This window comes from Phaethon aethereus (genome assembly GCF_964289735.1).
Source record: "Phaethon aethereus genome assembly, chromosome: 4".
Classification (NCBI taxonomy): domain Eukaryota; kingdom Metazoa; phylum Chordata; class Aves; order Phaethontiformes; family Phaethontidae; genus Phaethon; species Phaethon aethereus.
The window spans coordinates 75,261,376-75,276,337 of NC_138578.1; the positions used below are offsets into that span (position 1 = coordinate 75,261,376).

Genomic DNA, 14,962 nt, shown 5'->3' on the forward strand with positions numbered 1-14,962 from the left:
CGGTTAATTTCAATATTTCAAAATGCTATTTTTGCACAGACGTTTAGAAAAGAACTGAAAGTTATTAAAATTGTTTCTCTCGTTCAATGAAAAAATGTAAGAAACTATTTCAGATTAATGGGAAATGATTCCTCCCTAATTTTTTGAAGCTGCCGTGGAAGAGCATGTTTATGCAGCTCACATTCACCAGCGTAGTGTGAAGTACGGCGTGGTGACTCCAGAAAGCTAAAGGTCACTGAAGATGCATTACAGCGACCAAGTCCTAAGAGAATAAAAGGATTCGGATAAAGAGATTTTAAATCCATGCAGGAAATAAAGACAGTGTCCATGCGAGAGCCCGGCTGCCTGCGGAAGGAGTGAGAATATTTTGCAGGGTACGTCAGGTCTCAACTAAGGCAAATACATAGGTCAGTGTTCATGGCTTTCAGAAGCTACATTACCTTTTAGTTAATCCGATCTAGACCTGAACAGGTATGTCAGTCTGTTTCATAGATACAGCAATGTAAAACTGATTTAATTGCGATGTAAAAGTAACAGAAGGGCCGTATTGAAAGTCGTCTTCCAGGATGTGTGATGCTGAGAAGCAGTAAACTCTAATCACGACACCCCCCAAAACGCAGCTGATCCAGGTGCCCATCACTTGTGAGGAGTGGAGCTCATGGAAACAACAGCGAGCTTTCCTCCGAAACGCACCCTCCGCTGCTCTCCACCCACTGACACCTTCAGCTTCCCCGTCTCTAACCAGCTGTTGTGGTTCAACCCCAGCCGGTAACTCAGCCCCACGCAGCCCCTCGCTCACTCGCCCCGTGGGATGGGGGAGAGAATCGGAAGGGTAAAAGTGACAAAACTCATGGGTTGAGACAAAGACAGTTCAATAGGTAAAGCAAAAGCCGCGCACACAAGCAGAGCAAAACAAGGAATTCATTCCCCACTCCCCATGGGCAGGCAGGTGTTCAGCCATCCCCAGGGAAGCAGGGCTCCGTCACGCGTAATAGTTTCTTGGGAAGACAAATGCCATCACTCTGAACATCCCCTCTTCCTTCTTCTGCCCCAGCTTTATATGCTGAGCATGGCGTCATACGGTACGGACTATCCCTTTGGTCGGTTGGGGTCAGCTGTCCCAGCCGTGTCCCCTCCCAGCTTCTCGTGCACCCCCGGCCTCCTCGCTGATGGGGTGGGAGCAGAAAAGGTCTTGACTGTGTGTCAGCGCTGCTCAGCAGGAACGAAAACACCCCTGTGTTACCGACACTGTTCCCAGCACAAATCCGAAGCACAGCCCCATGCTAGCTACTGGGAAGAAAATTAACTCTACCCCAGCCAAAACCAGCACACCAGCCTGTGCAGGGACAGGTGTTTACCTGGCAGCTCTTGGCCACCCATGACTACACACACTCTTCTCCAGCCTGGGTGAGAGCTGCCTGCACCACGCGAGCTGTCCCTGCCGCTTCCGCTGATCTTTTCCCAAAGAGTATGTCTCCTCCAGCAAAGCACCAAGCATTTTTGGGCAGAAAGCTGCAGATGCAGCAGGCAGAGCAGCTCAGCAGGTGGAAAATGGGGAACCCAGCCAGAGAACGGGGCCAAACCCCTTGCTCATGGCCAAGGAATGTTGTCACAGGAGCTGCTCTCAAGGGCTTTCCCATGCTGGAGCAGTGACTTCTCCCTCTCTGCCTCACCAGGCCGTGCCCTTTAGGGAGAGTGGCAACCAGACTCCTTAATGATCTGGACTCCCATCACTTTCAAAACCCTCAGGACTGGCAGAAATTTCCCCCTCAGGAACGGGCTCAGCTTCCAGCCCCACACAGGGACAGAACGCGGCACTGCTGCTGGGGAGCCGGTGGGGAAAACACCGACACATTTCATGCAAGAATACGGACATTTTATCCTAAATCTTTCAGGGTCTTAAAACATCAGGAGAACTTGGGGTTGGTTTGCAAATGACCCAAGGGCACAAAAGAGGTGGGAAGTGCTTCCCTGTGCAGCAGAGGCGCTCGCAGCAGACACAAGCCAGCAGTACCCGCCTGCAGCCGTGGCCGAGACTCGGTCCTAAATTACCTGAATTTATTTGACAATCGCCTGAACTGGTATTTCTCCAGGACCCCAGGATTAACAATCAGGTTCTCATAAGAAGTGTCAGGAAACCTATTAGCTCTCCATAAATACTCAACAACATTTTAGAGAGTTAATTTATTTTCCTCTTCTCATCTCTTCTTCTGCAATTTGCATTATCAGTTGCTAAATACCTTACGGCACACTTTACCCCCATTCACCGCTTCAAAGACTTCCCGGTAGCAAATTCACAAGTAATTCACTACTTGATCTTTTAACTCCAGCATATATTGTCAACCACAGGAATTTCAGCCCAAATCACCATCCTTTTGAAAATTAATATCCATTATTTTCCTCTAGTAGGGTTTCATCTGCTCTACAGCAGTAGAAAGAAAAGATTTCAGTCTAACTGGAACCATTAGGTGGAGATCGGTGTAATGGAGACATCCCAATGCTGCCCGTTAATCTCTCCACTGGAGCTGAGGTCATTTGGAAAATATGAGTTTTCATTTTGCTCATCTCTGATCTCTAATCTGAGGCATCATTTCTTTTTCCGCATGGACCCTAGAGCAAAGAGGGCCAATCATTGTTTAAGTGCATCTGGCATCTTCCCTCCATGAACGAAATATTATGTGAATTTATAACGCGGGAGTCCTCAAATCCTCGCCGGCCCACGGGCGAGCGATGCGGCGGCACGCACCACAGCGCCAGCAACCGCCTTCTGGCACAAGCAAGTCCGTAGGATCCCGGCACCTATGCACAACAGCCAGCCCTGGGAAGTCCCTGTTGTCCTGTCTACTGAGGACAGTCATGGAGCTCCATTCCTACAGTTTGACCCTTTTGCGTTACCAGTTGGATATACACAAACCAAATGTCCTCAGCGGGGTTCTTGGAAAAAATAGCTTTCAAGACGGTCTTATTTTCTGAATTTATCTATATCTATATCTATATCCATATTATTATGAGTGCCAGCACAGGTGCTCACAACCCCCATGTGCCACGGTGTAAGGAAGTCAGCAAGAGCTGGGTGTTGCAATATCGGTGTCCTGCACTGGGCTATCATGATTATAAATAAAAATGCTTTCCAAGAAAACACTTATTTCTTGAAGAAGAATATTTTAGTTTTGATTGATGATGCCTCCAGGTAGCTCTTCATTTCTAGGCTGCCAGAAAGTAAAAACTCCAAGAGGGGCCTTATTTACTTTCTTTACAAATGTTTTCAGAATTTTTTCTTCAGCGAGAGGCAGAAGGATCTTCTCCTCCTGGGTCAGCAGGATTTGCAACCAAGAGGGGCAGCATCAAGAGCACGAACTGCTACTGCTGTGCTGTGAGGTGGCCAGCCCCGGGTGTCCCGTCGGGGCTTGCACCGGGCTGCGCTTCTCCCTTTCCAGCATCAGGTACATCCAGGAGCTCCTGAGAGGGTCCCGGCAGGCTTGACCGCTGTGTTTGGTGCTAAATTCAAACTGCCCTTCTGTGACTTGTGTCGTTTTGCTGTTCAGCCGTCCAGCTGGGTATCCGTCAGGCGTTTTTCCTCGTATCTCACGTGTAAAGCGTAAGGGCAGGCATCGGTGTGACGCCTGCTCACAGCTGAGCCCTAAAGAAAATAACGAAAGAACTGCAACGATGTGTTTTAACACTTGCCATTAACCTTGAACGATGCCCTCCCTCTCATACTGGGCCTGTTATTGCAATAATACATACTTGTGTTAAATCCTCTCTAACAGTTCCCTTATTAAGCTAAATAAAAGTCAGCTTTCTTCCATACGTCCCACAAAGATCCCTAATCATCTCCATTGTTTTTCTCTTGGCTTCCTTCATATTATCAGTACGCAGCTTAAACAGGAATTGCCAGCTTAATCATCTGCTTTAATAACAAGTGTTTAATAATTGCAGGTGTAATTATTCACAACATTGACAAAATTTGCTATTCACCAGTAATTTCTTCAAATTACTGAAGACAAAGCAAAAATAGACTCCTTAGAAAGATACTAATTTCTAATCAAGTTTCATTACTGTTGTTTAAGGAACAAAATCTTCAACCCAGCATTCCAACAATATTTCGTTACAATATAAGAAATATAAAGCTAATGGTGGCTTACATGCACATACGCTTTGGATTTTGGTTAGAAACACTAATCCCAGACCTCTGCCGGGGTGTGTGGCACCAGCCAGCAGCGTATTTCCCCACCTCATCACCCTGTTTATACGTTTTGATTCTTTCCACGACCGGAAAGCGGAGGGGCATGGCACAAAACCCCAAACAAAGGATTGGTGTGAAACCAAGTCCCCGAGCCGCGCCGTCGCCTCCTCCTCTCCGTGAGCTCCGCGCATCCGAGGGGACCTTTCCCAGGTGTTCCCACCCGGGACAAGACCCTTTTCCAGAAGAAATCCGGCAGCAGGGCGCGGCTCCCCAAGCCGCGCGGGGCAGGTCGGCGCTGGACGGTCTCTCCCGCGGGGCCCAGAGCGACGTTGCTGCGGTGCCTGAGGTAGGAGCGGCGTAGCTTGGTTTGGGGAGGTCGAGCTCCAGCCCCGGGAGCCCTGCCTGTCCAGGAACAAGCCACAGCTGTGCTGTCAAACACCAGGCTTGCCCGAACTCTTCCGAAGGGTTGGATCCAAGCTAAAACAGACACAGAGAGTTTTCTGTCCTAGTGAACTGCGCTGCGTCCGGGTCTGGCTGACCGCGGCTCTGGGCATCGGTACGGCATGGAACGGGGGATGCGGACACAGGCCCAGGACCACGGGTGTTTCCCAGCCTGTAAACACAAGACATTACCCCAGGGATCTCGCAGATGTTAAGCGTGCAGGCTTGTGGATATTTGCTAATTCGGATGTGGAAGCCCAGAGGGATGTCTGAGGTTAGACCCGATAGCCTCACTTCTGTCCAGGTTATCTCAGCATTGCAAGTTCATCTAAAAATCAGTGTATGGGGTAGTATAGATCTATAGATACATAAACATTTGTTTTCAAAATAAGTTCAACATAAAACCCTAACAGATAAGAAACAACAATAAACCCAGTAAAATCCTACACCATAGTTAGGTAGCGATGCTGAGGTGTAACAAGAGTATATACAACTTTCCATTCCCTTCATATCAAAGACATCCTACTTCCCTTTCATTTCTGAGGAGCTGCTGCACACCTGACACGATTATCTCCGTCGTCTCTTCAGATGATTAGGTATTGCCCTGCTCTGGCCCCGCGAAACCCCATTGCTGCCAGCGGCGGGTTCGCAGCTGACCCGGCAAACAGGTGCCAGCCTTCTCCCTCGGCAGCCACGAACACGCGGCAAACAACCACCCCGTGCTTTCGCAGGGGAGGGGGCTCCCAAATGGAGGCTCTGCCCGACTTCATGCCTGGGAACCGGGCGACATTTCCCGAGGCGCCGGCCTGCAGCGCTGCCCGAGTTGCTCCCCACGGCTCCCTCCCGCACCGGCAACGGGGGACGACTCGCAGCTCCTGCAGATGGCCATAGAAATTTACGGAACCGGCTGATTTTTTTGCTGGTCAAATAAAAAGAATAATAAAAATTGGTTTTAGGGTGGAAGCACCTCCAGCTGAGAGTCCCCTCTCTGTCTGAGCGATGGCGGCAGCCCCAGGGCCGAGCAGCGCTGCTTTCCCTGCGACGCTCTCCGCCTTCCAGCGCGAGGGGTGGGAGAAGGCAGAGAGGAACGCGGGACGGCAAACCCCACAAACTACCTCTACTGACAGAGCGCCCTCGGCATGACAAAAGCACTTCAAACATGTTTTAGCCAGAAGTGTCAGAAAACCAGTCTTCGGCAAGCGTTTCTTCTGACGAGCTCTTCGCAATTCATGCGGCCGCGCGTTGAGCTCTCCTCCCCGGCGGAGCCCCGGCTGCTCCCGCAGCCCCACGCGCAATTTGCTCGGCGAAGGGGTGCTAATGCTTCAACATGCAGCTGTTGTTTTCTTAAACGTGGAAAGACTTAAACAAATTATAACCATCCTATAATTTGGCAGGTTAGAAAAGATGCTTTGGAAGAGCCTTGTTAAATGAATGACTTAAACCTTCACCTCAGGCTATTTTTAAAATTCATTTGTCTGCACTCCAGCGAGGAGGAGGGCACAAATATATGCATGATCCATGTCTAAAATTTTGATTGCTCAATTAGTTAGAAATAGGCTATGATTTTTGTGGCTATTAATAATGATTTGGGGAAACAGTGTTGGAACATTGGTCACTGAAATAGTCATGGCTTCATAGCCTTCCTCCACAGAGCAAGAACTGGAATGAGATTTATGGAGGAATTTATGGCAAAGGAAAGAAGGCGTAGCACACCACCTCCTTGCAGCAGAGTTTTAACACCTAATTTATACGCTCCTTTCCCCTGCAATGTGTGCACTTTTAATCACGCTAATTATAAAGTGCCCACTTGTCATGATGCTGCAAATCAAGATATGCGAAGAGACTTGCGCAGGAGTTTGCATAAAAAAAGTAATGCTGCTCCATCTACCCCATCCCACAGAGCCACGAGGCACCCACGCCGTACGTCTCTGCCACCAGCAGTAGTGTGAACTCATGGAGCACAGCAAGGACCTTGCCTCAGTTGCGATCTCTGTGGTAGAGAGAATATTTAACCTGGCACCTTCAGGTGCTCTGTGGGGATGGAGGGTGCTGAGCCAGCGGTTGCTTCCGCTCTGCCGCCGCGTGTGCCATCGCGGATTGCAAAGGGCAAAGAGTGTTGGAGCAGAGACCGAAGAGATGAACACTTGCTAAAGGAAATGAAGGATAAACTGCTGCTAGAGGGAGCAGAGGTCCTTCACCTTCCCCAGGAAGTGAGGAGAATCCCTCACTCGATGTGAATGCATTTTCTGCACTCTCTGGGAAGCAACTTTCCATATATACAATTGAAATGTGTTTAAAACGGATGCCTGCAAGTGATTGCATAGACAGACCTGTAAGATCATTAATCCTTGACCTCTATTACCTCTATATTAAATTCGTATCATAACCTGTGATTTTTCTGTGTAAGGTTTTTAATGCTAGTGTCTCATTTATCCAATTTGGGAAAGGAAACAGGTTTAGAAATAAGCAAGCCCCTATTCACGTTTTCATTCATAATGTATCTAGCTTTTAACTGCCTTGCCTACAACTTTAAGGTGACATCTAATATGGAAAAAACCCCACAGCAAGTCTGATCTACCATGTCTGGGTAGCATTGTAGTGGGAAGTAAGGCTTTCACGTTTATGTTGCTGGGGTAATCAAGGGCCTTCCTGAATGAAAGATGTTGTGAATATTCGATATCTTTTTGAAAGGGTCTTAGAGACCTCCACCTCATTCCTAACAAAACCAGAAGAACACATCACATCACCTATGTATACATCCTCCACCGCTGGCATGGGTGGAACCCTTCTCTGAAGTGACATTTCAGGGGAAAGAACTCTTGGACTGCATCTGGAGAGAGCACTGGAGACTCTCCGTGGTACAGGTGGCAATCTTCTCCTCTGGGAAAACCCAGACCAGATATTCCTGCTCCTCTTACCTTCCCAGAACCCTCAAAGAGAAACTGTAGGAGGACTTAGGATGTCACAAAGCATATGAAGCAGCCCTACAGCATGTCACTGTCAGCAGGCCCTAAGTCAGCTGTAGAAACTACTACGAATTTCCTCTTCAGATGAAACAGAGCACCACACAAACAATCAAGTTGGGTTTCACATCATCAGGCAAAAGAGAGATACAAAGAAATAAAATATTTTGAGGCTAAAACATCCTCACAGGCCCAAAGGCTCAATCACATGCTCTTGACCTAGAGAATAAAATAGATTTAAACAGAACTTATGAAAATAGCACGAGCTGCCTCCAAGTGTAGATCAGACACAATGTCTACAGTTACCAGAAGCTTCGTAGGCAGCGTTGCATCACCTGTCAGCATTGCCCCAGAGCTCTGTCACCACAAGGCGAGACCCAGCCCGGGCAAATTGTGCATCTCTATCTGGAAAGGTAACTATTCCAGGTCTGCACGCGACAGTGGGAATAATTTAAAGAGTAAGAAATAACAAAACATTCAGACCCCTCTTATGTAAGCGTTAACAAAAGTAGAAGGAAATGGATTCGCTGCTTCCTTTCTGACATCAGCTGCTGGTCTACTTCAGAGACAGTCATAAATTTAACACTATAACTAGTGACATAACAAGAAGCAGCTTGGACCATAAAAAAAGCTGTCTATGTATGTACAAGTTATTCTCAAAAAAAAAAACAGGTTTATTTGGATGTGTGCACAACTTGCTGCTCTTTAACTCTTCAGAGCACAGAAAACATGACATTTTCCCCAAAAATCCAGTTGAGTCTGTCCTGAGAAATAGAAGTACTCATATATAAATGGGATGATATTGTCTGTGAGTGAGTTTCTTCCTACAGGTGGGGCAAGAGTTGGCATTCCTAAGGGAATCACGGAGGCACTGGCTACAGAAGACATGGCCGCATTTGGTTGACACAATCAGTCGTCCACTTTGCACAATCTGGAAGAAAAGAAAGCACAACAGGTATTTGGAGTAAAGAATTCCACTTTGCTCCTCTATTGGTACCAGGCTGATGGGACTGGGAGTACCGGGAATCAGTACATTACTATAATATTAAGGAACCCAAAGATCTTTCACTTGGAAAACACCTGGAAAGTGTTTCTCCCTCGACCTACACCCCTGAGGAATGAGTCCGAGTAACAAGCTAGTTTCACCTTGAATCCAAGGTCTGTACTTCAAGCCAGCTGTCTGTAGCGTCCCACATAACCCAAGAGAGCTGCGCAGCAAACCCTCTGCCCCGTTCTCCCTCCGACAAAAAAGAAACGATGGCAACATGTGGCTCCTTACCTCCGAGTAGCCATCCATGCAAATGGGACAGCTAACGGTACCAGACGGCCTTGTGGGAGAGAGAACAGAACCAGAAAGAACATGCATCCATTAATTTCACCATGCGTTGAGGGGGACCGGTACATAAAACGTCAAGTAATCATCCGACCGCGCAGACTAGCCGGGACGCACTTTGTCTGAAGATGCCCGTGCACCTTCAACTCTCCCCGTTTGTTGCATTTACTAAGTGGTCAGGGCCTCCCTTACCCAAAGGAAACAGCGTCCTGCTTTGCATTAGGGGGAAGATGCAGTTAGTCACCGGCTCTATTACTACATGTCACAGCAGTCTCTGGCACTGTGCAGTATATGCACGGCAGTATTCGTCTTCAACAGGTCATAAATAAGATTTTGTAACCAAAACCTCTCTCTAGCTGTCCTTTCTAGAAGGGAAAGAAGTTGTCAGAAATGAAACATCCCCTATTCTAATGTAGCGGCATCCCAGTCCAGTAACATATTCATACCAAGAGCTCCTTCCTTATAAAATGTGGGATTATATGGAGCATATCTGTGGACAGTTTGGCAGTGTCTGCTATGTATTGCAAGCGCTTCACCATCTCTCAAGCCATGCCGTAAGATACATTAGATTATTTTATGAACAACAGAATACAAGTTTGTGTTGGGCTTTTTTTGAATGAATTCCCTTCTAGAAATGCAATTGTATTTCAGGTCTGAAGTGTTTGCACAGTAATCAAACACCACAAAATGCTTGGAAAAATCAGTTTCTACAGTATATCAGGAATTAGACTTTAGAAAGTCACTTTATCTGTTACATACACATCATTGCCTCTTGTTTCATCTTCATCATCGCTAATCAGTATGCAGATGTGCATCTGTCGCTGGCCTCTTAGTCTGAGATTTCTCCTTTGTTGCTGATTCTCTGTAATTTAATTTTGGTAAGTTAGATATATTATAAAATATATAGCCCTGGAACTACCCTGGAAATGCATGATTATAACGAGTTTCTAACTTTCTTTAGTTCCTTCACAGGAACTTTGCAGGCTAAAAAAGTCTTTTTAATTTTCTTATCCAGAGCAGATATTCCAGTGCTAAAAGTGATAATTAAAATTATTATCAACTTTGGGCTTATGGAAATTCTGTATTTGGCAAATAAGAAAACATATATTGAGCAGCTCTACTGTTATTTTATTCCAGATACTTTCGACAAGCTCTGATAGTAACTATCAAACACCACTTGGATCCATTCTCTAAGACACTGGCCAGATACTTTAGAACTGTCCTTTGTCTTTCAGTAAATGCAGGTTCAATGCATGCTGCTCAGGTTCATTGGAAAGGAAAAGAAAAAGTTCAGTTTAGGACAATTCCATTATCAATTGTAAAATGTAAACTCACCTTCAACAATCTTGCATCAATATGTGTGGGAAGGGAGAGAAAAGAAAATACAATTAGACTTTTGCGTGCACCCCCAGCGTGACATACAAACACCACATAAGCTAAGCAATTACAACAAAACAATCTAAGCATGGTACGTAGGATATCACTCTCTTATTTTGATTAAGAATGTTAAAAGTAGCAGTAAATTAGCTGCTGCTCTGAAAACAAGTGGTTGCTTGTGGTCCTGCTCAGGCTGCTGCAAAGGGATAGCAATGGAGGCAGCTTAGGAACCATCTGAACACCCTCCTCCCTGCTCCCCAGTTTCGGTACCCTCGTTTGGCGGAGACTGGAGGAGATCCTTTCCCCCTTTCTCCCTCACACAGGCAAATTCAGGTGTGACATCCATAAACACTTCACATTAGGTTAGCAGTTGCTGAAGATAAAAAACCCCAAACCCAAACCCGCTGCTGTCTTTGGCGGAACTAGAACTTTCCACTGCAAAGGCTCAGGAGCAGTCCCAGCAGGAGATACCCCGCTTCTATGCCTGCTGCTTGCTTCTGGTTCTGCACAGCAGCAGTGGCATCCCAAAACTGAGGTTATGAACTACACTGTGGACGGGATCGAATACGATTCTGGAAACAAAAAACATCAGTAAAAAAAGTGGATTTTTTTAAAGACTTCTTGGAGTGATAAACTGAGCTACTTTGCACCATGGTGAGCTACAGTTGCGCTTGACATGTCTCTGTCAGGAGAGCCTGAAACCAACGTTGCAGATGAACACTTCATTTCTGTGCAGTCAAAGACTAACTGTTATCTCCTTTACTTTTTATTTAAATCACTTGCTGATACCTTTGATATATCTGGAAGAGCGTCAACTTTAAATTGCATCTCCTTATGCTATATTACCCATGACTGGTATATATTCTCCCCAAGTTGTGGAGCAAAGGCCTATTTCAGATTACTCTTCCACTATCTGCACGTGATAGTCATAGATGTTGATGCATCCTTAGGTCCAATTCGGGTTGAACGTGGCCTCTGTCTAAAGTGGTAAATCAGAGCTGTGTTTTAACCCCTTAAGTCAGGCTACTTATATAGATGCCAGAAGACAAGCCCAGAAGATGAGGTTTTGGATATCTAAGACCTTGGTAAGCTATGACCCAAACCCAAACCTTGTAAGGATTAAGCTGAACTTTTACTGCCACAATCATGACATCCATTTACTTTCACTGTACAGATCTTCAAGTATATGTCAAATAGGCATTTTATTAGAATTTTTCAATGCCTTAGTGTTCCTTTAAGATTCCTCAATCTTAGTAGGTAGCAGTAGGATTCTTCATAAGTATTCATGACTGCGCCATGTCGGGTGTACTGGACTTCCTCTGATCTTTACACCAACATTTATGAATGAGGGGTCTACATCCTTAGCGAATCTCATACCTAAAATGCACTTATCGTCATACCTACACAACGAAAAGGCATCTGAACGTTCTTAGCCTTGTTAAAATGGTTAAATTCTTGTACAGACATTTAACCAGCCACTTTTCAAGAAAAGTACCCATGCAGGTTTACAACAGTCTGAGAAAACAAGGCTGAATTGCTGTGCCCAGGAAGGGTTTTGCTAAGCAGCACCTCCAGGGCAGCTTTGGTGTTGACCTGTAGCGCATGGCTTTCATGCACTGACAAGTCAACATTGAACTTCAGACTTATCCCTAAAGCCAGATTCTATCAGGGAGCACAACACAAAACTAAGCTGACCACAAGATTTAGATAAGCGTGCCACTCACTACTTACCACAACAGAATCATTGTGAGTTAGATCAACGACTACAGGATCAGAAGATTCACATGTGAGATCTACGACTTCTTCTCCAGCTTCAAAACACAATGTTAGAATCAGGATCAGAGACTGCAGAGGAATAAAGTTGTCTGCCACTACATAACAGACTGTTGTACGATTCAACCTTGCCCTATCCCTCCTCTCTTCCTTAACGTATCCAACATTTTGCTCAAGCTTCGCCCTCAACAGTCCGCGTAGAGCATTACCACCGCTGTCTTCTGTAAGTTGCAATGCAAGAGGAAGAGCAGCTGAGCTCCTCATGCAGTTTTGCTGTATGACAACAGCTTGTGGGAGGTACACAGCAATAGATTATTCACCTAACATAGGAGAATGTTTATCACACAGAATAAAATGTGAATCTCATAGGATAAAATAATTTTTCAGAACAATGCGGTAACTGTTCCCTTGAGGGATGGAGCACAACTAATGACAAAATTTTAATTGTCTTCTTAAAACTTGGGGGTTCCCAGACTTAGTTCGCCATTATCTGTAGTGGCAGCTGCAGTAACTCCCAGCTCATCAGACCAGGCACTCAGATGTTTGAGCAACATTTCAGTACCTTTCTTACACAACTCATCTATCACTAGTGGCATCGCATCCCAGTATCAAAGTAAACCAGTTGTCAGTAGGCTTGTTGTTCACAGGTGTCATACTAGACACTTTCTAAAAAGAAGAGGTTTCCCTTCCTCCCCAGTAAAGGGCCTAGAAACTGGCAAAAATACACGTTAAGTGGGACCTCAGCCCTCCAGAAGCAGTTTATGTTCTTAGCAAGTTAAAAAGAAAGCTTACCACTTTCTTCAAGTTCTATTGGCTCTGCTTCTGAAGCCAGTTCTGCAGTAGAAGCCATCAGCCTGTTTCGTTTCCGCGCCCGCCTAGAATTAACTGCTCCTCCACGGCGCTTTCGTTGAGTCTAAGAGAGAACAAAGCCTTAGCCTTTTCTTTAGGAGCAACATTAATACGGCCCTCACCTTTGCAGCACCAATGAAAGCACACACAGATACACAAAACACTCCCCTGAAAGGCTGCAATATGTAAAGAATGGTGACATGGGTCATTCCTACCTGAACACATCAATTGCACCAAGGAAAAGATATCACCCCAGATCTCTTACCAGTTGGGTCACAAAGAAAAAAACATATCGTGATGGTGTGCAAACGAGAAGACTAGTTCTCAGTTATATCAGATGACAGTTTTCAGCCAACCATTCGAATCACTCTGCCCTGAGGTTTTTGCTCACACTGCAAGCATTTCTGAGCTATTGCTAGCTCCTAGAGAGATTCAAAATCTTAAGTAATCACAGAACATGAAGTTATGTGAAGTTTTAATATGCTTATGTTCCACTGCATTTGCTACAAACTCTTAAAATCCTTTCTAGAAGTACCCTAAACAACACGTTTTAAGAATCAGTTTGCATTGACTAGCAAAACACTTACTGTGCTCATGGTGTTTCTTGATCAAAAACCACCGCAACAGCAAGAGGTACAAATACCAAAAAATTAATTGCAAGGAAGCTACAGCTATCAATTCCTTATATTGCTTTAGGTAGTACACTGTAACAAAGTCCGGATTTCTCAGGGACAGAGAACGATGCTCTTCCAAACCTGTAGGAAAAGAAGAGAGAAGATGACCATCTGCAATGCTTGTTCTCCTAAATACACCCCCGCTCCAAGATTCCCATTCCTGAGCCACCAGTCTCTGTCCAAAGCTGGAGGGGAAGTCCCAGAGTTTGGTATTTGAGCCTCAGACACCTGCAGCTGAAAGGCCTGAAAGCCTCAGTCGTTCTTACCCATCTCCTAAACTGAAGACCAAAATAAGCTAGTTTGTTAGCAAGCTAGAAAAACACTAAGGAAACCCAATTAAGTTTAACTAAAAAACAACTGACTGACTCTCGGGGCAATGTCTGTGTGTGGTACTGAAGTTCACAGCTTGAAGCTTGCTCACGGTAAAATTGCCCTGCGTCTAGCACGCAATGAGCAGCTGTGGGGAGGCAGTGGGGGGACCCCAAACAAGTCAAAGAACTCATTTTAGAAGACAAAGCATTACAAGTTAATAGGGAAAATATTTTCTTTAATAAAAGTAGTAGTGGTTATAAAGCCTAGGAATCATGCCTGCCAGACAACTTGCATTTTACTGCACAGAAGACCGAAAAAAGGTCTTAACAGACAACTCGGTGTCCAGTGACCAAGCCTACAGAAAGCTTTGTCACAAATGCAGCTTAAAATAATTACCTCTTGACACACAGCTCCTTTTTCCTCCAGGAGTCTGAAACCATCTAGAATTCCCTGCCCTTCTATGTTTTATACATGTCAGCACAGAAGCCCTGGCAAGCCTTAGAACTAGTTAGGTAATGTAATGCAAAGAGAAGTCCTATTAGAAGGCCTACTCCTCTGCGGTCAAACCAAACAAGAAGGCAAGGCAGAAATCCGCTTGCTCCAGACACTGACCTTGACCTACGCTGCAAAGACCAGCACAGAGTCCTTCAGAAAGAGGGTGCAGCCAGGAACGGGCCAAAGGTGCTCCCTGAGCTGGGACAAAGCAAACCTCAGCGAACAAACAAGTGGGAAGAAATGCACTTACTGCATCAAGGTGCACTTACTGGATCAAGGTGATCCACTGCTTTTGCAACAAAGCAGCTTGGCTACGAGTCCTCCACGGTCCTGAACAATCTAGAAGATTTAGCTCACTGCTCTCATCACAGTTCTGGATTATTACATCAGCTTAAAAGGCAGATTCCTGCAGATGGTGTAGCCTTTGTCTACTCTATGTAGACCATGAACATTGTTGCCCCAGAAAAGTGGTATGGGGCCACTATCAAGGTGCAGACATCATGTTATGGCCTCAAAGACAAAGTGAAATCATGCCTAATGCCAGATTTCTGGAGTTGGT

General features: G+C 45.6%; 1 protein-coding gene across 1 annotated transcript; it reads right to left on the reverse strand.

The window, feature by feature from the left end:
• Window positions 1-8,371: 8,371 nt before the first annotated feature.
• On the reverse strand, window positions 8,372-13,866 carry RNF4 (ring finger protein 4; the record flags this gene model as incomplete). The annotated part of the gene is given in 8 exon segments (XM_081998923.1): window positions 8,372-8,521; window positions 8,870-8,918; window positions 9,683-9,785; window positions 12,025-12,111; window positions 12,866-12,986; window positions 13,510-13,530; window positions 13,532-13,677; window positions 13,863-13,866. Coding segments are annotated over 8 exon segments (681 nt in total).
• Window positions 13,867-14,962: the final 1,096 nt, after the last annotated feature.